The 22353-nt window shown below is 47.3% G+C and overlaps 1 protein-coding gene across 3 annotated transcripts; it reads left to right on the top strand.

The window, feature by feature from the left end:
• Positions 1-321: 321 nt before the first annotated feature.
• Positions 322-22342, top strand: LOC103610795 (diacylglycerol kinase alpha). 3 transcript variants are annotated; one of them, XM_008594883.1, is made up of 24 exons: positions 322-373; positions 5204-5348; positions 5984-6057; positions 6392-6521; positions 6773-6847; positions 7479-7528; positions 7882-7956; positions 8146-8265; positions 8378-8492; positions 9054-9142; positions 9281-9400; positions 9572-9670; positions 9860-9943; positions 10202-10275; positions 10460-10534; positions 11296-11381; positions 11473-11562; positions 19964-20124; positions 20368-20432; positions 20669-20759; positions 21070-21268; positions 21379-21499; positions 21695-21755; positions 22027-22342. In XM_008594883.1, the coding sequence occupies exons 2-24, from the start codon at positions 5285-5287 to the stop codon at positions 22108-22110; spliced, it is 2202 nt and encodes a 733-aa protein (XP_008593105.1). In that variant the 5' UTR covers positions 322-373; positions 5204-5284; the 3' UTR covers positions 22111-22342. The 3 variants fall into 3 exon arrangements, with proteins under 3 accessions (XP_008593105.1, XP_008593104.1, XP_008593106.1); XM_008594882.1 differs by having other exon boundaries at positions 9054-9400; positions 22027-22340; XM_008594884.1 differs by lacking the exons at positions 322-373; positions 5204-5348; positions 5984-6057; ... (1 more) ...; positions 6773-6847; positions 7479-7528 and adding an exon at positions 7762-7780 and having other exon boundaries at positions 9054-9400; positions 22027-22340.
• Positions 22343-22353: the final 11 nt, after the last annotated feature.

Here is a 22353-nt window from a genome sequence, read left to right as displayed (position 1 = left end):
AGAGAAGGGAAAATAGAAGCAGAGATGCCCGGGAAGAAAATGAGAATCAGGCTCGGGAAGAAAATGAGAAGCGTAGGAAGTGGAGAAAGTGGCACAGACCAGAACCCTCGAGATATTCGGGGGAGGGGGAAGCAGGTTATGGCGAACTGAACACCTGGAAACAGAGCCTCTCCAACCTCCAAGTTTCCGGAGTTGGGGGCGCCGGGAGCGGGCGCGGGCGGGCAAGCTGGGGTGGGGGGCGGGCAGCTGTGTCGTCAGGAGAGGGGCGGCCCCGCGACTGCCGCGTCTGCCTGGCCCGTCCCCTCCAGCCCAGCCCGGGTTCCAGGTCCAGTGCCGGCGCTTCAGCTCCGACCGCGCGCCCTACCCCGGCAAGGTAGAGACCCCACAAGGCTCCGCCGCCTCCCACTCTCCCCCATGGGAGCAGTCGGGGGCCGCGGGAGGGGACGCCCCACGGGCTGGGTTAGGGCTGCTGGGTCGGGAAGGAGGAAGCGTGACAGCTGGAGCGGGTAGCTAGAAGGGTTTGCGCCGGGACGCAGGGGGCGGCGGGAGAGCTGGGCCAGAACCAGGCAGCATTTCCCCAGACCTTCCCCTCCATACCTCCCGCTCACTCGGAGGGATGGACAAGCTCGGTTCCCAATGACCCGACTCGGAGGAAAGTCCCTTTTGGAATCTCCGCAGTGCCGCATGGGTGGAGAAGTGTTCTTTGGCCCCCTGGTCCCCAACTTCCCACCCTATCCTTTCCACACCTGTCACTGGGAAGTTTCTGAAAATGTCTAGGTCTGAGTCCCACTTTTCAACTTTAAATAGGAGAAATGAGCTTTAATGAGGAGGAAATGCAAATGTTATTGGGCATCTCTCAGCCTCAGAACATACAAGCCCACATCCCCCAACCATGCCAACATTGTAACTTCCTCCTGTACTACGCAATGACACCCTCCACACACACACAGGCACACACACATACCACCCCCTTTACCAGGCAACACTACAATCTGCGATGTCTCTGGAGGTTTAATGAATTTTGAGGCTTCAAGCCAAATGATTCCCTCTCAGGGGCAAGGAAGAATAGACCCTCCCTCAGTCCTGGGAAAGAAGATACACTCCTGGTGTTGTTAAGGGAGTCAGAAGTCCAGGTAACCAGGCCTGGGCCTACTCCTTGGGGTTTCTTGCTGGACAGCTTGAATGTTCTGGGGGCATAGCTAATTCTTGAGTAATCGTCAACTTACATGATTTGGAATGTCAGCAATGAATGCTGAAGTGAAAAAGGAAACTTTAAATGTTAGCACTGGCTTTGGAAATAATATTTATCTTTTGGTTACCAGCAATTTTAGTATTTGGTGTTTAAAATTAAATCTAGAGAACTAGAGGCACTAAGATTTAGTGGAATGGCTAAGGACAGGGTGTCTCAAGTCAAGTCTGGATGTGACCCTGAGAGAGTCACTCTCTCTCTGGGCCTCAGTTTCCTCCTGTGTAAAATATGAGTTGGCGACTCCCAGCTCTGAGGATGTTCTAGGATTCTCTGCCTCCAAGTCAACCTCTTCCTTTCTCACCCCAAGTTGGTAGGGGCTGGCAGGGAAACCAGAGGAGGGAAAGGAAGAATGAGTCACAAATAGCTGGCAGGCGGGGCAGGGAGCAGACCTCACCTTCCCAGCCCTGGCATTCGCCTGGACTAGTCCAGGTTATAGCCTCAGGGTTCGGATGGAGTTGGAGGACAAAATTGGACTTGTTCCAGGTCTTTAAGTCCCCAGGATCCTGCAGTTTGCTGCCCTTCAGCTCCAGGGGCAGCCACACTTTCAATGAGAGAAGTCAGGAGTCCAACTGAACTATCCCAGCAGCCCTTATGTCCAAGGTCCCAGCCAAGGGATGTCCTTGTACCCTGACAGTCTAGTTTCTAGCCACCTCATCATCCTCCCAGAGTCAAAGAGCAGGAGCCTGATACTACATGTCTGCATCTGACATATATAACAGGAAGGGAAGGTGTCCAACTGGGCTTCACTGTTGCTGGGAGTCCCTAGAATTTATGCCTTCCTGGCTCAAAGATACCATTTTTCCTAATCTCCAGATATGTTTTTCTAGGTACCACCCTTGTATAAGAATGATAATAGCTGTATTAGCCCATTTCTGTTGCTTATAACAGAATACCTGAAACTGAGTAATGTATAAAGAAATGAAATTAATTTCTTACAGTTTGGGAAGCTAGGAAGTCTACAGTCCGGGGGCACATCTGGTGAGGGCCTTGTTCTTGGTGGTGACTCTCCACAGCAACTCAGGGTTTCACTGTGGGGAGAGAAATGAGCTGAGCAAGAGAGAATTAAGTCTCAATCGCTGTCTTTATAAAGCCGTCAGAACCACACCCATGACCACCCATTAAACCATCAACCCATTACTCCATGGAGTAATGGATTGTTCATTCACTAGGGCAAGGTCCTTGAAATCTATTGACATCTTAAAGGCCTCACCTTTCAAATACCATAATTGGATTTCCCACCCTCTTAACACTGTTACAGTGGAGATCAAGTTTCCAGTACGTGAACTTTTGGGTGACACATTTAACCAATAGCTAATGTTCATTGAGTTCTTACTCTGTGCCATGCAGTTTGCTAAGTATATTGCACATATTATCTTATTTAATCCCCACATTGTGACTGATTTCTATAGGTACCAATTTTAACAATGAAAAAACTGAAGTTCAGGGAAGTGAAATGACCATATAAGGGCTAGGAGTCTAATCCATGACTGTCTAATAAGAAAGTCCATTCTCTTAACCTCTATATACTATATACTCTACTACTTCTCCAAGTTTAAGACCTGGGGAGCTAGGAAGGGGCAAAAAAGAGTAGGGTTATTGTGAAAAGAAAGACAGGGGAGGTGTCCTGCCCTCTGTCTTTTTCGTCATTCTTTGTTTGCTCTTTCCCTGTCACTTTCTCCCTCAGATTACATTTCCTAGAACTTTGGTGTTATCTAAGAATCCCTAGAGGGTAATCAGAGAGGGTAATTAAGCCATACAGGCCCCATTAGCCATAAGACTGTTATATATTCATTAGATCTGTTGGCAGCAGAAGTTGGAGTTAGATTATAGTCATTGAAAAGGGCCAGATGGGCAGAGTCCTTTCTCCAGGATGTCAGTGTCTCAGAACTTCCTTCTAAATGTTCCCAGAGAGCCCCTAGAACAGGAATGGTGTGCTGCATAGAGGTAGACAGCACAGATATCCCAAGGACAGGCTGCAAAGAAGGTTCTTGCACCATCAGAAAGGAAAGGAGCTGGGTTATTCTTGTTGGCTCTGTCTCCCTGAGCCTGACCCAACAAGCCCTAATGAGTTGATGGAGGTCAGAATATTTGATGGAGCACCTCAATAAATGCTTTTTAGCATCATTCATTATTTAACAAATATTTATTTAGCACCTACCATATGTGTTCCAAATTATCTCATAGTCCACCATGACACTCTGGCATCCCATTTAACCATACTTGGATTAATAGTCCCAAAATATGACTCCCCAGCTGTACACAACATTTGTACAACGAATATTGAGCACCCATTACATCCTGGGCACTGTTTTAGATACTGGAGATCCAATGGTGAACAAAATTGAGAAGTTCCTGCCCTTATGGGACTTACATTTTGGTGGAGGACAAACGATAAAAAAAGAAGCAAATAAATAAGGAAGATAATTTCTACTTTTGATAAGTTCTGTGAAGCAAAAAAGGAGAGTACTGTCCAACGGAGGGGGGCTACTTTCAGATGGAGTGATTAGGGAAGGTCTCTTGGAGGAGCTGACATTTCAGTTGAGGCAAGGAGTTGGCTGGAGCCTCGGCTTTTCCACTTATCAGCTGCCTAAGAAGTCACAGCCTCTCTGAGCTCCAGTGTCTTTCTTCCCCTCTCTCTTTTTTGGGTCCAGTTTCTTCATCTGTAGAATTGCTATACCAATAATTTCCTGTCTTGCAGGATTTGATTTTAATTGTTAATACAATAATAACTACCATTTCTTTAGGCCTCCTATACGCCAGGCATATATGCTAGGCACTTTTCATCTATTACTTTACTTAAGCCCTATAACTGTGAAAGATAGGTATCATTCTCTCCATTTTACATATGTAACTTGTAAAGTAACAGTGGTAACAGAGCTAAGAATGGAACCCAGATATGACTGGTCCTAGTTCTGTTTGACTCCCAAACTGTGCTGTACTGTACTAAAGTAAGTATATTATAGTTATTATTGTTATTGAATCATCCAGGCAAGTTAACCTCGGTGACTTGGTCTCTAGGCCAGTGGTCGGCAGTATCCACGTGATGTGATAGCTCCTCTTTGGTCCCTGGGTCCGATAGCCGAAAGTTGGGGCTCCCTAAACACTTCTAACCTAGTAGGGTGGAAGGAAGACCCCGGCATCCCAGACTCCGGCACTCTGCTCCACCCGCCCGGCACTGGGAAACCAGGCGGGTGCCCAGAGCCTTCCTCCCCCACCTCCTCCCCACCCCGCGCGCCTGGGTCCCCCGCCCTTCCCCAGTGGAGCTCCGCAAGCAAACCGGGGCCGGGGATAGGGACCCGGCCAGAGCTGGTTGTGTGTCGCGCGTCAGAAGCGCTAGAGGTCGTTGCGGGGCGTGGGTGGCTCGGGGAGTAGGTGGCTAAGCGGCGCTGCGGGCTGGGGCTGGAGGCGGAGCAAGATGGGGTCGTGGCCCGGGAGGCGCGCTAAAGCAGTAAGCAGCACCGGAGGGCTGAGACTGCGGGGACCCGAGATGGGAGAGACTGCAGAGATTGAGGGTAGCAGGAGAAGACGCAGAAACAGGCGAGGGACACTCACAGAAACATATACAGACTGTGAAAGCCGGGGTAGAGGAGGAGGTGGTCAGATGAATCAAGACAGAATGGGTGAGAAGTCAGAGGGCAGAAAAGGATCCAGAAATGGAGGAGAGAAAGTCAGAGATGAGTCAGAGAAAACAGAGACAGAAGGCAGACACTGTCAGGGAGAGCAGAGACACAGGAGAGAGGGACACAGGGAAAGGAAGAGATTTAGGGAGGGACTCAGAGACAAGGAAAGAACAGAAATAATACTGGGTTCACTTATCCTTGTCTTTGACAAAAGAAAAAGAAATTTAAAAAGAGAGAAAGAATAGTGGGAGTAGAGACTGAATGGAGCAGACAGAAGGAAAGAGATGCAGACAGCTGGCTCTTCCCACGGCAAGCTCTTGTCATCTTCCTCCAGGTCTACCCTCTGCAGAGATCCAAGCACCGGAAGTATTACTACGACGCTCTCTTTGTGGCCATCCTTAAGAAAAACAGAAAGATGGCCAAGGAGAGGGGCCTAATAAGCCCCAGTGATTTTGCCCAGTTGCAAAAATACATGGAATGTGAGTCTTCCTCCCAGCCCTCCAGTTCTGGAGACCCTACCCCGGGGACTCCCTCCTCCTTCTCATCACACACACACACACACACACTTCCCCCAGTTCCCCCCACCCCACATTTCCCCCAGTTCCCCCAGTGGTCTTGAGCCAGTCTGTTCCTATGACTGGAAAAGGGAGGAGAGGGACATGGGGATATGCCTGAGGTCTGAGCTCTCTACCAACCTTCTCTGTACCTTGACAGCTGGCTCCAGGTCTCAAAGAAAAGGAGTAAGGGCCAGCCCGTGGCTCACTCGGGAAAGTGTGGTGCTGATAACACCAAGGCCCCGGGTTCGGATCCCATATAGGGATGGCTGGTTCGCTCACTTGGGAGAGTGTGGTGCTGACAACACCAAGTCAAGGGTTAAGATCCCCTTACCGGTCATCTTTTTTTTTTTTTTTTTAAAAAGGAGTAAATAGTGGTACCACACTGGAGGATCTGAAATGTTTTCCATTCTGTATTTCTGTGTTTCTTCTTGGAATTTCTTCTTTCTTCATCTCATTTAAATATTTTTTTCCTGCTGGATGTCTGGGTGGGACTCTGGCAGAAGGCACAGAGAGCCAAGCTGGACTAATGTTCTGCTTTTACTCTCTTCGCACCCTAGACTCTACCAAAAAAGTCAGTGATGTCCTAAAGCTCTTCGAGGATGGTGAGATGGCTAAATATCTCCAAGGAGATGTGAGTGGCAGCTGGGAAATTCTCTTCTTGACCAACTCCTTCCATCTTGTTTTTGCTACTCCATTGGGATCCCCCAGCTTCCATGGATTATTCTGGGCCCAACCTTCACTATCAGTATCAGTATGGATAAATCAGTATCCATTGTCACTGCAGCCATTGCTTTAGGACAAAACAAGAGATTCTATTAACTCAGGACTTGGTGCAAGAAACTATACTCCTGCCTCAGCTGCTTCTCAGCTTTGTACTTACAGTCTCTGTCCCCGCTATTCTCAATTCTTCAGTACCCAGCTCCCACCCTGCAGACTCCCCAGGGTAATGGTCACTCTCATCATAGGCTGTCGGGTATGAAGGATTCCAGCAATTCCTGAAAATCTATCTGGAAGTGGATAATATTCCCAGTCACCTAAGCCGGGCACTGTTTCAATCCTTCCAGACTGATCATTCAGATGAGACTGTGAGAAAAGGTATGGTATAGCAGTTAGGAGTGGGCTGGGCCTCCAAATGAAAAGTCAGATTAGTGTGGGTTTGGGCATGAGAGTTGAATTGAGTCACATATTGTGGGCATTTTGGGGGAGAGACTGTGGAGGGTGGTCAGGCTGGTCTAGGAGCTAGAGTAGGGAAAGTTAAAGGGGAGAGTTGGAACAAACAAAGGAGAAGAGAAGAGCCAGAGTGGAGGGTGTCCTGACATCAGATCTGCTGTACTATTTTTAACCAGATGTGGTGTGTCTTAGTGATGTCTCCTGCTACTTTTCCCTTCTGGAGGGTGGCCGACCAGAAGACAAGCTAGAATGTGAGTTGCCATTCTGTATTGGGGGAGGAGGAGGTGAAGTGAGAAGGAGGTGTTCCCCAGCCTCCCTTACCCCCTTACCTCGTTCTTTTTTTTTTGTCCTTTTTGAGACCGGCTGCACCGCGCTCAGCCAGTGAGCGCTGGGAGCGCACCGGTCATCCCTATATAGGATCCGAACCCGCAGCGGGAGCACTGCTGCGATCACAGCGCCGCACTCTCCCGAGTGCGCCACGGGCTCGGCCCCCTTACCTTGTTCTTTCAGGATTTTTAAGGGCTGACAGAGCTAGATAAATTGGGGCCAGAGAATGGGCCTATTTCTTCTGTCCCCCCAGACTACTTATATCTAATGCCATCTACCATAGTCACCCCAGTTCCCCTGTCTTGTACATTCTCATGTAGGTGGCGTGGGACGTTCTTGGGATGTGAGAATATGTGCTGTCTTCCCTATCAGATTCACCGAGGGTGGAATCCATGCCTGTTTCCCTCCCTTTTTGTTTCCTTTCTTGGTCCCATCCCAAGCTCTAGGCTCTTCACCCAAAAGCTCTTTCCCTATCTTTGTTTCTCCTGTATTCTGGTATGAATTCTTTGGGTATCACTCACAAACTGACCCTGGCCCCCCTAAAACACCCCACAGTCACCTTCAAGCTGTACGACACGGACAGAAATGGGATCCTCGACAGCTCAGTGAGTTGGGGAACCTGTGTGCTGGGCAAGGGAGTATGAATCTGTTTGTCTGTGACCTCCTACCCCAACTCTTCCAGGGTCTTAAGAAGCAGAGGACGCTAGAGGGAGAGGTTGAGTCCTTTAGGGCTAAATTTGGGAGTAGGTGCCAAACTCTTGACCTCTAAAAGAGAAGGTTGGAAACATGAATTGGGGGCTGCCTTGCAAAGATGCAAACACATTCATTTACTTGGCAGAGGCACCTGAGAGTTAGAGGTGGGTCTGGGGGTGAAATCCGGGAACCCTGATTTCTGGAGAAGAGTTTGGATGGTGGTAGTGAGTGAATATGGCTGTGGCTCTTATCCTCTTTGCCCCAGGAAGTGGACAAAATCATCCTACAAATGATGCGAGTGGCTGAATACATGGATTGGGATGTATCTGAGCTGAAGCCGGTAGGTAGTCCTTCCTTCATTTTTTCCCTTCTTGCACATTCTTCCCTGGTGACTCCTGCATCTGCCTTACCATGTCTCTGACAGGCAGCCTGGTCCCCTCAGCTAGGATAGCTGGGCTGGGTACCCTAAGAGACGTGGAGAGGTTTTGAGACCACTCATACCAAAAGTCCCTCCCCACTCTCTGATCAGATTCTTCAGGAGATGATGAAAGAAATTGACTATGATGGCAGCGGCTCTGTCTCCCTAGCTGAGTGGGTCCGGGCTGGGGCCACCACCGTACCACTGCTAGTGCTGTTGGGCCTGGAAATGGTAAGTAGGAGAGACTTGTGAGTTTGAGTAAGATAGCTGCCTTGGGTTGTGCTCACCAGAGGTTGGTCTTCTAAGGGCTTAGACCCTCCCTAGTATCTGCTGTGCCCTCCAGACTCTGAAGGATGATGGGCAGCACATGTGGAGACCCAAGAGGTTCCCCAGACCAGTCTACTGCAACCTGTGCGAGTCAAGCATTGGTCTTGGCAAACAGGGGCTAAGCTGTAACCGTGAGTGAGGGGACCTGGGAGTGTGGGAGAAGAGGGACAGCCCAGCTGTCTGTGGGAGCCTGGCGTTCTGAACTTAGGGAGACCTGGGTTTGAATCCTGGGCTCTGCCACTGACTAGTTATGTAACAGGGGGAAAGCCACATAACTTCCTTATGCCTTAGTTTCCTCAACTGAAAATGAGGTAATTGTGGGCATTAAATAAGTTGATGCAAGAAAAGTGCTTCACACGGTGTGTGCACATACTTAAAAATGCAATAAATATTATTTATTATTATTTTTGTTATATCTGGGTGTCCCATGCATCATCCAACTCAGTTCCTGCCTGGCACGTGGATGATGTGGGGACAGACATGGGGCAGCAGTTGCCCTTTTAGGAGGAAGAGTGAGGAAAAGACACAGTTCTTGGAGTTGAGCCCGTACCCCAAACTTTAATCCTCTGCCACACCGTCACAGCAAGGGTTTATATGTCTTGCTCCAGTAAGTGATCCTGCCTCGCCCCCAGGTAAGGAGGAAATAGGGGGAGGAGCTGCAGCTAAGGCTCTGACCTTCCCTCTCCCCTCAGTCTGTAAGTACACTGTTCACGACCAGTGTGCCATGAAGGCCATGCCTTGTGAAGTCAGCACCTATGCCAAGTCTCGGAAGGACATTGGTGTGAGTGACCTCACACTCCCCCACCCCATCACCACCCGCGCCCTGGCCCTGACCCTTGGCCCATTGCTGCCTTCAGCCCCTCCTTCCCCCAGTCACTGCCGAGACCCTCCCAGACATGGGACTGCCTTTCTCCCTAAGGTTCAATCACATGTGTGGGTTCGAGGAGGCTGTGAGTCCGGCCGCTGCGATCGCTGTCAGAAAAAAATCCGGACCTACCACAGCCTAACCGGGTTGCATTGTGTATGGTGCCACCTAGAGGTCAGTTCAGGAGTTTTCCCTCCAGGCTATGCGTGAGGGCCCTTTCTCCCTGGCCAGGTCTCCCTTACAGCCACAATTGCCCCTGTTCCCAACAGCTCTCTTTCCAGTCCAGACCTCCACGTTGAGGCAGGGTCACCTACATGATCTCTCTGTGTTCACCTTGTCTTTCAGATCCACGATGACTGCTTGAAAGCCATGGGCCATGAGTGCGACTGTGGGCTGCTCCGTGATCACATCCTGCCTCCGTCTTCAATCTATCCCAGCGTCCTGGTGAGACCCTCAGGCAGCAGCTGGGAGGGGACAGGAGTGCCTTTCTGATTTCCCCCCCACACACACCGACAGACACACAGAATGACTTTTAGAACAGGGAGCCTATACTTTTAGGATTCAGGTTAGACTCGTGTTTGGGGATTTGCACACAATCCAGTTTTCCTTCCCTCTGTTTTGTTCTCCTTCCAGGCCTCTGGACAGGATCGTAAAACTAGCAAATCAAATCAGAAGACCATGGATGATTTAAATTTGAGCACCTCTGAGGCTCTGCGGGTACAGGGCTGAGGGGCTTGGGCTTCATGATGGTAGCTGATTCTTCACTGGAGCCCTCAAGGGAGGAAATGAAGTGGGAAAGCCTGGGGGTGGTGCCTGATCTTTAGAAGCTCCATCCTGGTAGGGGAGGGCAGTGAAAAGTGGAGGGAGGGGAAAGCATCTTGATGGAATGCCGGCCCTCTGCCTCTGGCTCCAGGGCCCATCTTAACCCTGACAAAAATCTGCTTTCCTTATTCTTATTTTCTTCCCAAAATGCAGATTGACCCTGTTCCTAACACCCACCCACTTCTAGTCTTCGTCAATCCTAAGAGTGGCGGGAAGCAGGGGCAGAGGTGAGGAGAGAGATACTGGGTCTTCTAAGATGGAGACGGAGGGCCTACAGATCTTGGAGGGAGGAAGGGAATGTGTGTATATGGAGGAGGCATGCCTCAAGGAGGAAGAACTTCAAGAGGGTGGGATACAGAATATAACCCTCCCCTCACCCCCACCATGAGCTTTCCTTTTTCCTTCACACAGGGTGCTTTGGAAATTCCAGTATATACTAAACCCTCGACAAGTGTTTAACCTCCAAAAGGATGCTCCTGAGCCAGGGTGAGTTTAGGTTAGGGGCAGTATCACAGTGTTTTTCTGTGTCTGTGTATCTATGCATGTTGGGAGAGGAAGGCTATATGACCCCAAGAGGCGAGAATTCAGAGGGCTTCTCTCCCTAAGGTCACTGGTTATGCCATCCTCTGAGCTCTCTGACCCATCTTTGTCCTGCTCTCAAAGGATGAAGATACCAATTTTTCCTTAACCATTGAAGAGTGGCTATAACTTTCTCCTCTGTCCTCTTCTCTGCCCTTTTGACCCAAGTCTTTTTTTTTTTTTTTTTTCCTAAAGATGACTGGTAAGGGGATCTTAACCCTTGACTTGGTGTTGTCAGCACCACACTCAGCCAGTGAGCGAACCGGCCATCCCTATGTGGGATCCGAACCCGAGGCCTTGGTGTTATCAGCACCGCACTCTCCCGAGTGAGCCACGGGCCGGCCCTGACCCAAGTCTTTTGACAAAGGTGAAGAGAGTTGGGGCCGGCCCGTGGCTCACTCGGTAGAGTGCGGTGCTAATAACACCAAGGCCATGGGTTCGGATCCCATATAGGGATGGCCGGTTTGCTCACTGGCTGAGCGTGGTGCTGACAACACCAAGCCAAGGGTTGAGATCCCCTTACCGGTCATCTTTTTTAAAAAAAAAAAAAAAAAAAAAGGTGAAGAGAGTCATAGGAATGAGAGACAAGAAGTAATCTGCCTGTCTAGGAGTTATGTAGCCTCGGTCTTGTCATCCTTCTTCATCTTCTCTCTCTTCTTTTGTCGCAGGCTCAAATTCTTCAAAGATGTTCCTGATAGTCGGATTTTGGTGTGTGGTGGAGATGGCACAGTAGGCTGGATTCTAGAGGCAATTGGTCAGTGCAGGGAGAAGCCCTGGGCAAGACACTGGGGCAGTGGTCTTCCAGACCTGCCTCCCTCCATCCTTCTCTTCACCTGCCTCCCCAGACAAAGCCAGCTTGCCTTTTGTGCCTCCTGTTGCTGTGTTGCCCCTGGGCACTGGAAATGATCTGGCTCGTTGCCTAAGATGGGGAGGAGGTAAGTGGTTAGAAATTGGTGGGCTGGCTGGTTGGCTCAGTTGGTTAGAACTCAGCCTTGTAGGGACCGGCCTGTGGCTCACTCGGGAGAGTGCGGTGCTGATAACACCAAGGCCACAGGTTCGGATCCCATATAGGGATGGCCGGTTAGCTCACTGGGTGAGCGTGGTGCTGACAACACCAAGTCAAGGGTTAAGATCCCCTGGGCCGGCCCGGTGGCGCACTGCTACAGTGCGCCGCTTGGGAGCGCGGTGGTGCTCCCGCCGGGGGTTCGGATCCCACATACAGACCGGTTCCCGCTCACTGGCTGAGCGAGGTGCGGGTGCGACACGGAGGGTTGCGATCCCGTTGCCGGTCCCGGTCCGGTATGGGCGTGACACTGAGGGTTGCTATCCGTTACCGGACACGAAACCCTTACCGGTCATCTTTTTAAAAAAAAAAAAAAAGAACTCAGCCTTGTAACACCAAGGTCAAGGGTTTGGTTCCCCTTACTGGCCAGCTGCCAAAAAAATTTTTTTTAAAAAAGAAATTGTTTTGCTGGGGGCTGGAGGGAGTTGAGTAGGAGAGGGAAAGCACATAGGCCCGTGGCTCACTCGGTAGAGTGCGGTGCTGATAACACCAAGGCCCCGGGTTCGGATCCCATATAGGGATGGCCGGTTCGCTCACTGGCTGAGCGTGGTGCTGACAACACCAAGTCAAGGGTTAAGATCCCCTTACCGGTCATCTTTTAAAAAAAAAAAAAAGAAAGAAAAGAAAGTAGGCATCTGGTGTAGAAAGAGCGTTGGGGAAGAAGAGAGGCACAGATAGGTGGGTCCCAAAATGGAGTGTCCAAAGAGAAGAGAGCTTTGGAAGAAGCAGTGGTCACAACCTAAACCTAGAAGGGCCAAGGGTGACAGTCCTCTTCCCTATAAACCTGAAACTATTCTTCTGTTTCTCCCAACCAACTCTTAGGCCTCAGAGAATCAAGGAATATGGGGAGTGGAGTGGGAAACAATGTGGGAATAAGGAAGGTTGTATAAGAGCTAAACCAGATACTGAGTGATATAACCACCAGGGAGGTTGGCCATGATTCATTCATTCATTTAAACGATTAACCAGCTAGTTATTCATTAATTTACTATCATTTCTTTCTGGGTCTATTGCAACAGTCTCCTAACTTCTCTCCCATTTCCGGTCTCTTACTACTCCTTTCAAAGAGGAGGAATTTGAGTGATGATATGGGTAGATAAAGAGGTCAGCGTAGGGCAGATTTTGTTTGAAGTGTCTTGGAGCTGGGGCTGTTGGGTTCAGAGTCCAGCCAAGATCTTGCTGGAGACTAGGGAATAGAGGTCTGTTAAGGAGAGTAGAAGGCATTCTAGGTAGAGAAAGTAGTGTAAGGCCAGAGAAGCCACAAAACAACATGGTGGTGCAGTCGGGAAACTGCAAGTCCTTCATTGTGATACAGGTGTTGCAGGGTGGGGAATGAGGAGAGGGAGGACTCAGTTGCGTGGAGAACAGATTATGCAGGGTTATGAATGCTGTGCTGAGGAGGTTTGTCCCGCCAGAGGTCACAAGCTGACAGCCCACAGAAATGACTTTGTAATATTTTGTATTGTTTGTCTTGCAGTGTTTTCAGTTTCTTTGACTTTAAATTATTTCTAAGTATGGCATGTATTCTTCAGTCCACCACAATCCCCTGACTCCCAGCTAGTCACTCATTTACTTTACCTTTCAAGCCACTGAGGCATTTGAGTTTGCAATCCCTGACCCATGGGGGAACTCTTAATATAACTAAAAGATGTAACTAAAGGAAAAATGGAAAGATATATCTCTGAGTGCATTTTATAATTTAAGTCTCATATGTAGACATACGATGAATTTTTTGACCAGTTTTCAAATCCTCAACATCTGACTTTTTCATTTACAGCATTAGACACTTTGAAATTATGTTTTTGTTTTTGTTTTTAATAAAAGATGACTGGTAAGGGGATCTTAACCCTTGGCTTTGTGTTGTCAGCACCACGCTCAGCCATTGAGCTAACCAACCGTCCCTATATAAGGATCCAAACCCATGGCCTTGATGTTATCAGCACCACACTCTCCTGAGTGAGCCACGGGCCAGCCCTGCAATTATGTATTTTGAGTCTTCGCTGTGTGTTTGAGTGAGTGAGAAAAAATACACACAGGGGGCTGGCCTGTGGCTCACTCGGGAGAGTGTGGTGCTGATAACACCAAGGCCACGGGTTCGGATCCCATATAGGGATGGCTGGTTTGCTCACTGGGTGAGCATGGTGCTGACAACACCAAGTCAAGGGTTAAGTTCCCCTTACCAGTCATCTTTAAAAAAAAAAAAAAATACGCACAGAAGTGTGTTTTCTTATACTCTTACTCAGCAACAATCGACACACACAGAAGACCAACTTCTGTGACCAAATGTGTAGGGATTTCTCCCCACTGGCATATAAGTCAGCAGTTCTCCAACAGACACCAACTGGGTGCCCTCCGATTCAATTACAATACTATCTACCTGGAGATAGCATCAGTTTGCATAGGGTGGGGACTCAGTCCCCAGGACTCCTCCCCCCTCACCCCACTTCAGATGCCAGTCTCAAGCCCAGGCCTCTGGAACTTCTGACCAATCAGCTATAAATCAGTGTTCCCACAACCCCTTCCTTGGGTTCAGTTGGTTTCCTTGAATGGCTCACAGAACTCAAGGAAACACATATTTATGTTTATTGGTTTATTATAAAAGAGATTACAAAGAATACAGGTGAAGAGATGCACAGGGTAAGGTATCGGAGAAAGAAAGAGCACGGAGCTTCCATGCCCTCCCCACATGTACCACCCTTCAGGAATCTCCACGTTTAGCCATCTGGAAACTCTCCAAACCTTGTACTCTTGGATTTTTATGGAAGCTTCATTACACAGGCATGACTGAAGCACAGACAACCATGTAGAAATGTGACTGGACAAAAAGGCTATGAACTAACACTAACAGACTGGTGGGGGAACCCAGCAAGACCTGTTTGTTCAGGTTCTTTTTGACCTCTGTGCAGCATTCCTTCCTCCCAGGCATGAGGCAGGGCTCCTCCTGAAATAGGGGTCTTATGACCTACCATCAGCTAAGGTAAGTCAGAGAATTTCTTGCCTTGGGGAGAAAAAGGAGCAGGTAAGAGGAGGGCAGGAGAAGGTCAGAGAGTAGCATGAGCCAGGAACCATGGACAAAAACCAATATATAAGTATCATAGTATCACACTGTGTTTTCTGCAAATGAGACTCTCATAGCAGCTTTCTGCAAGCTCAACCTAAATCATGACAATAAAGATATAAGGAATCTACTGGCCAGCCACCAAAAAAAAAAAAAAGATAAATAGAGCACTAAAGAAAATTTATGTTGACATTGAAAAAAATCAGAAAGTTTAAAGAGGGGGACGTGAAAGGAATATCATTAGGGGAGCTCTGCAAAGGATGGATTGGAGGAAAGGGGACAGGATAGGAAATTACCTGTTATCACAATGGTCTGGACAAGAGATGATGAACACAAAAGCCAAGGCAGCTGCAGTGGAGTTAATGAGGAGCTGATGGATTGTGGAGGAGGAGGTAGAGACAAGTCCAGGACGTTTTCCAGGTTTGTGGAATGAGCAGATGGGGATGCCATCTTTTAAGATGGGGAATACAGGAGGAAGGCCTGTTTAAGGAAGATATATTCAGTTTTGGACATGTTGAGTTGAGGTGTCAGAGGAGCAACTAGATGGAAATGTTGTGGTGGGTAGTTAGACATAGATGTTAGGAATTTGAGAGAGTAATCAGTGCTGGAGATACATGTTTGAGAATCATCTGCTCCTAGGTGGTAATCGACATCCTGAAAGTAGGTGAGATTATCCAGGAAAAGAGATAAGAGAAGATAGACAAGGACAGTAAGATCCTGGTAAACACCATATTTAACAGTTGAACAGAGTAAGAGGAGTTATTAAAGGAGTTTGTATTAGATTTCCTTTGCTGCTGTAACAAATTAGTAAAAACACTGGCTTCAAGCAACATAAATTTATTATCTTACAGTTCTGGAGGTCAGAAGTCCAAAATGGGTCTCACTGGGTTAAAATCAAGGTATCAATAGAGCTACGTTTTCTTTCTAGAGGCTCTAGGGGAGAATCCCTTGCCTTGCTTTTTCCAGTTTCTAGAGGCTGCCTGTATTCCTTGGCTCGTGGCCCCTCTTGCAACTAGCAATGTTCTCACTCCAACCTCTGCTTCCCTTGTTGCATCTCTTTTTATGAATCCTCTCCTGTTTTCCTTTTTCATTTATAAGGACCTCTGTGATTACACTGGGACCACCCAGATAATCCTGAATAATATCCCATCTCAAGATCCTTAATTTAATCACATCTGCAAAGTCTCTTTTGCCAAGGTAACATAGTCACAGGTTCTTGAGATTAGGATGTGGACATCTTCAAAGGGTATTATTCTGCCTACCACAGAGACTAAGAAGAAACAGTCAGAGAGGGTCCTGTGTAACTGAGAGAGTGATATTTCAGAGGTTAAGTGAGTAGTTTCAAGAGTTAAAATGAGAACTAAAGATATACTATTGGTTTTGGCAGGAGTCGTTGGCAATCTTTGCCAAAAGAGTTTCAGCAGGGTGGGATGGGTGAAAGGCAAATTACAATGGGTTCAACCATCATTGAATGGAATGCAAAGAAGTAGAGACTTTTTTTTTAATCTTCTTTTTTCTGGTTGCAAAAATAATTCATGCTTGTGGTGAAAAACAATTCAAACATTTCAGATATACCCACCAAGAAAGTGAAATTTCCCTGTAATCTAGTCTCTAAACTTTTGGGGTCTATTCCTCCATATTTTTCTTTCTAGACACATACAGTACTAATATGTATTTAAAGAATGAGATTATTTTATAAATGTATTTCTTGGGGTTTTTTTTAATGAACAGTTATTGATTATCATTATAATTCAATACAGTCAGGTTTGCCTCATTCTTTTTAAGATTGAATAGCATTCTATTTTGTAAATGTGTAATAATTTATTTAGCCAGATCCCTCTGGATAGCATTCAGTTTTTTGTTTTTTTTTTTTTTGTCTTTTTTGTCTTTTTCCGTGTCTGGCAACGGATCGCAACCCTCAGTGTTGCCCCCATACCGGACCGGGGACCGGCAACGGAATCGCAACCCTCGGTGTTGCTCCCGCGCCTTGCTCAGCCAGTGAGCGGGAACCGGTCTGCATGTGGGATCCGAACCCTCGGGTGGGAGCGCCGCCGCGCTTCCCAAGCGGCGCACTACCCAGTGCGCCACCGGGCCGGCCCTAGCATTCAGTTTTTTACTATTACAAACCATGCTTGGGCCGGCCCGTGGCTCACTCGGGAGAGTGCGGTGCTGACAGCACCAAGGCCCCGGGTTCGGATCCCACATAGGGATGGCCGGTTCGCTCACTGGCTGAGTGTGGTGCTGACAACACCAAGTCAAGGGTTTAGATCCCCTTACCGGTCATCTTTTAAAAAAAAATAAAAAATTAAAAAATAAATTAAAATAAATTAAAAAAAAATAAACATGCTGAGCAGTGAACACCTTTGCACATCTATCTCTGCACACAAATATGAACATTTCTCTAGGAGAGATTTCTAGAAGTGGAATTGCTGACTCAAAGAGTATGAATATTTACCAGTTATTTTCTTCTTTAAAAAGCATGCAAATAATACATCAGTACATTGTCACTGTAAAAGATTCAGACTCTTCACATACATAACTCTTCATATACAGGGTTCCTCTTCCCTGCCCCCCACCAAATCCATGTACCTCCTCAGAGATAACCACTGTTTCCTATTTACGCTAATTTTTCTGGTTTTTACCTGCACACATGTGTGCACATGCACATACATATGGCATTTTAGCAAAAATAAATGGGGTTATACTACACAGATTGCTCTGGAACTTCTTTTTTAATTGAATAATGTCTTGGAGACCTTTTGATGTTAGTACATATAGGTAGATTTCACTCTGTATCCAATAGCTGCACAATATTTCATGGCATGGATTTGCCATAATGTGTATAACCTTCCATTATTCATGGACATTTAGATTGTTTCCAATTTTTTGCTATTTCAGAGAGTACCTCAACAAACCTCCTTGTGCATTCATCTCTGTGCATATGTGTATTAGTTTCTAGAGGAGAAATTCCTAAAAGCAGAATTGCTGTGTCAAAGGATATGTTTTGATAAGATTTGATAAGTTTGATAAATATTGCCAAATTGTCTTCCAAAAATGAGTTATCAATTTATGCTCCAACTAACAGCAGATGAGAGTGCCATTTTATTCATAAGCTCATTAACGCTTGGTTTTCTCAATCTCCTTATGCTTTGTCAGTCTGATAGGCAACAAAAAGTTAGCTAATTGTCTTAATTTATAATTCTTTTAATTATTAGTAATATTGAGCATTTTCATACATGTATTGGCTATTTGTATTTTTTCTTCTGTGATAGGCTTGTTTGTATTATTTGTTGTTTTTCTATTGACTTTTTATTTATTTGGTGGCTGGCTGGTATGGGGATCCAAACACATGCTCTTGGTGTTATAAGGCTAGGCTCTAACCAATTGAGCTAAGCCACCAGCCCAATTTTGACTTTTTAAATAGTGATTTGCAAGCATTTTTTAATGTTGGCAAAATTAATCTGTTATATGTGCATTTTTTCCCAGTTTGTCTTTTGTCTTTTTTTTTTTTTTTCCTTTAAGGTCTATATGTATTTAATCATGCAGACGTTGTTTTGTTTTGTTTTGTTTTGAGACCGGCCGCATGGCGCTCAGCCAGTGAGCGCTGTGACTGCACCAGTCATCCCTATATAGGATCCGAACCCGCGGCGGGAGTGCTGCTGTGCTCCCAGCGCCGCACTCTCCTGAGTGCGCCTCGGGCTCGGCCCACAGATGTTTTAATTAATTATTTATTTATTTATTTATTTTTCCTTTTTGTCTTTTTTCATGACCGGTAACGGGATCGCAACCCTCGGTGTCGCGCCCGTACCGCGACCGGCAACGGGATCACAACCCTCAGTGTCATGCCCGCACCGCACTCAACCAGTGAGCAGACCGGTCTCTATATGGGATCCGAAGCTGTGGCGGGAGCGCCGCCGCACTCCCAAGCGCCGCACTCTACCGAGTGCGCCACTGGGCCGGCCCATTATTTATTTATTTTTGAGGGGAGAGGAGCACAAATGGCCAGCATGGCGATCTGAACCTAAACCTGTGACCTTGGTGTTATAAGGCTACACTCCAACCAACTGAGTTAACCAGCCAGCTTATGCAGAAATTTTAAATTTTAATATAATTGCATTTACTCATCTTTTCCTTTTTGGCTCCTAGTTTTGTATTATGCTTTAGAAAGGCCTTTTCCAGGGACAGCCCGTGGCTCACTTGGGAGAGTGTGGTGCTGATAACACCAAGGCCATGGGTTTGGATCCCATATAAGGATGGCCGGTTGCCTCACTTGGGAGAGTGTGGTGCTGATAACACCAAGGCCATGGGTTTGGATCCCATATAAGGATGGCCGGTTGCCTCACTTGGGAGAGCGTGGTGCTGACAACACCACCTCAAGGGTTAAGATCCCCTTACGAGTCATCTTTTAACAAAAAAAGAAAGAAAGAAATGTCTTTTCCACTCAAAGATCATAGAAACACCTTACCAGCCAGCCACACACACACACACACACACACACACACACACACAAATTATAAAAACATTCATTAATGTTTTCTTCAAGTACAAATTCTGCTTCTTTTTTTTTTTTTTTTTACATTGAAACTCTTTGACCCATCTTAAATTCATTTTGGTAGGAAGTGACTTCTACATTTAGCACCATTTATTGAATATTGTACAATCTTTTCCCCATTTGTTTCAAATGTCATCATATACTAAGTTCTCATATATACTTGAGTCTATTTGGGGGCACTCTACTCTTTACTATTGAGCTTTTTATTCTATTCACTGTGCCAGTATCATGCTGTTTAGACACTATTGCTTTATAATGTGTTTTGTCTGATGGAATGAGGAGAGAAAGAATAAGAGAGGGGGGCGTAGGCAAGAAAGAGATTATCCCCACTCATCACTCATATTTTTCAGCATTTTCCTGGCTATTCTCTCTAATCTTCCAGATGAACTCTAGAGTCATTTTTAGATGAGCACCCACGTTGGAGACATTCATCCCTCACAACAGTATGGAGAAAAGGGTCAGCAAGAGGCTGACTTTAAGATTGGTCTGAGGGAGCCATGACTAAGCACTCTGCCCTTTCACTGGCAAGGGCTGGGAGGTTCGGCAGAACCAGGGCTGATGATCCCTGGGGATTTGTGGAGCTGGGAGCTGAGATGGGTTTGTGGAGCTGGGAGGTCTCTCTTGGACCCAGAGCTCAGTGCAATCTGTTTTCTCCACCCCTAGGATATGAGGGACAGAATTTGGGGAAGATCCTCAAGGATATAGAGATGAGTAAGGTGGTATATATGGATCGATGGTCTGTGGAAGTGATACCCCAACAAACCGAAGAAAAAAGTGATCCAGTCCCCTTTCAAATAATCAATAACTACTTCTCCATTGGTGTGGTCAGTGGAGTGGGATTTGGGGGGAAAGAAGTGGGGACTAAGCAGGCGAGGTTGGAAGAGGGCAGAAAGGGAAGGTGGAGGTGAAGGGAGCTGTGATGCAGGGAAATCGGGAGTGGGGTATAGTGGAGTGAGTTGCAAGAAAAGAACCTGGGACATGCTGCACTTAGACTGGGGAGAGAGAGGGAGAGCTCTGTACTGTGAGGGAAGACAGACCTCTGATCTTACATGCCCTGAACTCTCCAGGATGCCTCTATTGCTCACCAATTCCACGTCATGCGAGAGAAATATCCTGAGAAGTTCAACAGCAGGTGAGGGAAGGGAAAGGGCAGTGTGGGCATACACAGTATCAGGGACCAGATTGTGACCAAGCTTGAACCAGAATGCTTAGATGGCAGTGACACCTCTAAGAAACCCCCCAACCAAAGCTACCCTTGTTCCCCATGGGACTGGAGTTGGGAGGTTGATGCCCTTCCCTTTCACCACCCCTGCCAGCACTATGTAACCTGTCTCCTCCCTACTGGGCCTTATGTTGGGGCTGACACAGAATGAAGAACAAGCTATGGTACCTCGAATTCGCCACATCTGAATCCATCTTCTCCACATGCAAAAAGCTGGAGGAGTCTTTAACAGTTGAGGTTCGTGTGCTAAGAACTAAGCCTACATCCTTTTCAGCTTCTTATATCCAAATCTCTCCCACTACAGGCACCCTTGGGAACTTCCCATATTCTTGAACCTATACTTCTTTGACCTCTCAGCTCTCCAACCCTGATTTCTCAAGTGCTATTTCCTATTTTCTAGTCCCTATTTCCCTTCATCCCTTGCAAACCTCCAAATCCAGGCCTTCCCAGTTTGTCATCTGGTGGAGGGACTGGTCACATCCATGATTATGCCATGAGGTGAGGATCTGTGGCCTCCCCAACTGGGGCTGTGCTCCCCTCTCCTCAGATATGTGGGAAACCGCTGGATCTGAGCCACCTGTCCCTAGAAGGCATCGCAGTACTAAACATCCCCAGCATGCATGGTGGCTCCAACCTCTGGGGTGATACCAAGAGACCCCATGGGGATATCTATGGGATCAACCAAGCCTTAGGCACTACAGCTAAAGTCATCACGGACCCTGATATCCTGAAGACCTGTGTACCAGGTGAGAGGAGCAGCTTTGGGAGCTGAGTAGGGGGTAATAAGGGGAGGGTATGACTCCCTTTGGGGGTATCCTGCTTCTGTAAAACCTGTCTCCCTATTTCTCACCCCCAGACCTAAGTGACAAGCGACTGGAAGTAGTAGGGCTGGAGGGTGCAATTGAAATAGGCCAGATCTATACCAAGCTCAAGAATGCTGGACATCGGCTGGCCAAGTGCTCTGAGATCACATTCCAGTAAGGAAGATTCTAGCCAGGGCCCTGCGGGAAGGAGTGGGGCCAGAAGAGCAGAAGGGTCACGGGAGTGGTGGGTAGGGGCTTTTCAAGGAGATCTTCCTCCATGACAAAGGGTCTCAAAACCAACCTGAGAAGCAGAGTCTTGGTATTCAGTTGGTAAAGAAATCTCCACCAATCTTCCTTGATCTCCCACAGTACCACAAAAACCCTCCCCATGCAAATTGATGGGGAACCCTGGATGCAGACACCATGTACAGTGAGTATTGCCTATGCCTGCCAAAAACTGAATTCTAAGCTCCATGATCCTAAGTCTCCATTCAACAGCTTCTTTACTTCCTCCAAATGCCCAAAGTTTCCTGCACACCATTCCTCCCAAACTATGATTTCTCAGCCCCTGACTTCCTTATTATGGCCTCGCCAGGGCCCCAGCGACTCACCCTAAACCCTATACATTTTTCCCCAAATCTCTGATGCTCCAGTCCCAAGGCACCAGGTCCTGCCTCTGAACATGCTCCCTTCTCTTCCAGATCAAGATCACCCACAAGAATCAGATGCCCATGCTCGTGGGCCCAACCCCCCGCTGCACCAATTTCTTTGGCTTCTTGAGCTGAAGGGGACACCCTCAGCTTCTAAGCCAGCCTTGAACCCACCTTCTCATCCCTGGATTCCACTCCCTGGCTATGTACATTGCTGCCACATCCTCCTCAGGGGAGTGTTCCTTCACCCTCACAGTATTTATTATTCTGTACCACCTCACTATTCCCCATGCACATGTGCTCACACACACACACATTGAAAGTGCCTCATCTGAATAAAATGGCTTTTTTTCCCCAGTGGGATATGTGTTAAGTGAT

Source organism: Galeopterus variegatus, unplaced genomic scaffold, assembly GCF_000696425.1.
Source record: "Galeopterus variegatus unplaced genomic scaffold, G_variegatus-3.0.2 Scaffold11797, whole genome shotgun sequence".
Classification (NCBI taxonomy): Eukaryota; Metazoa; Chordata; class Mammalia; order Dermoptera; family Cynocephalidae; genus Galeopterus; species Galeopterus variegatus.
Note: the sequence above shows the minus strand (reverse complement) of the source record. Positions and strands in the feature narration are given on the sequence as shown.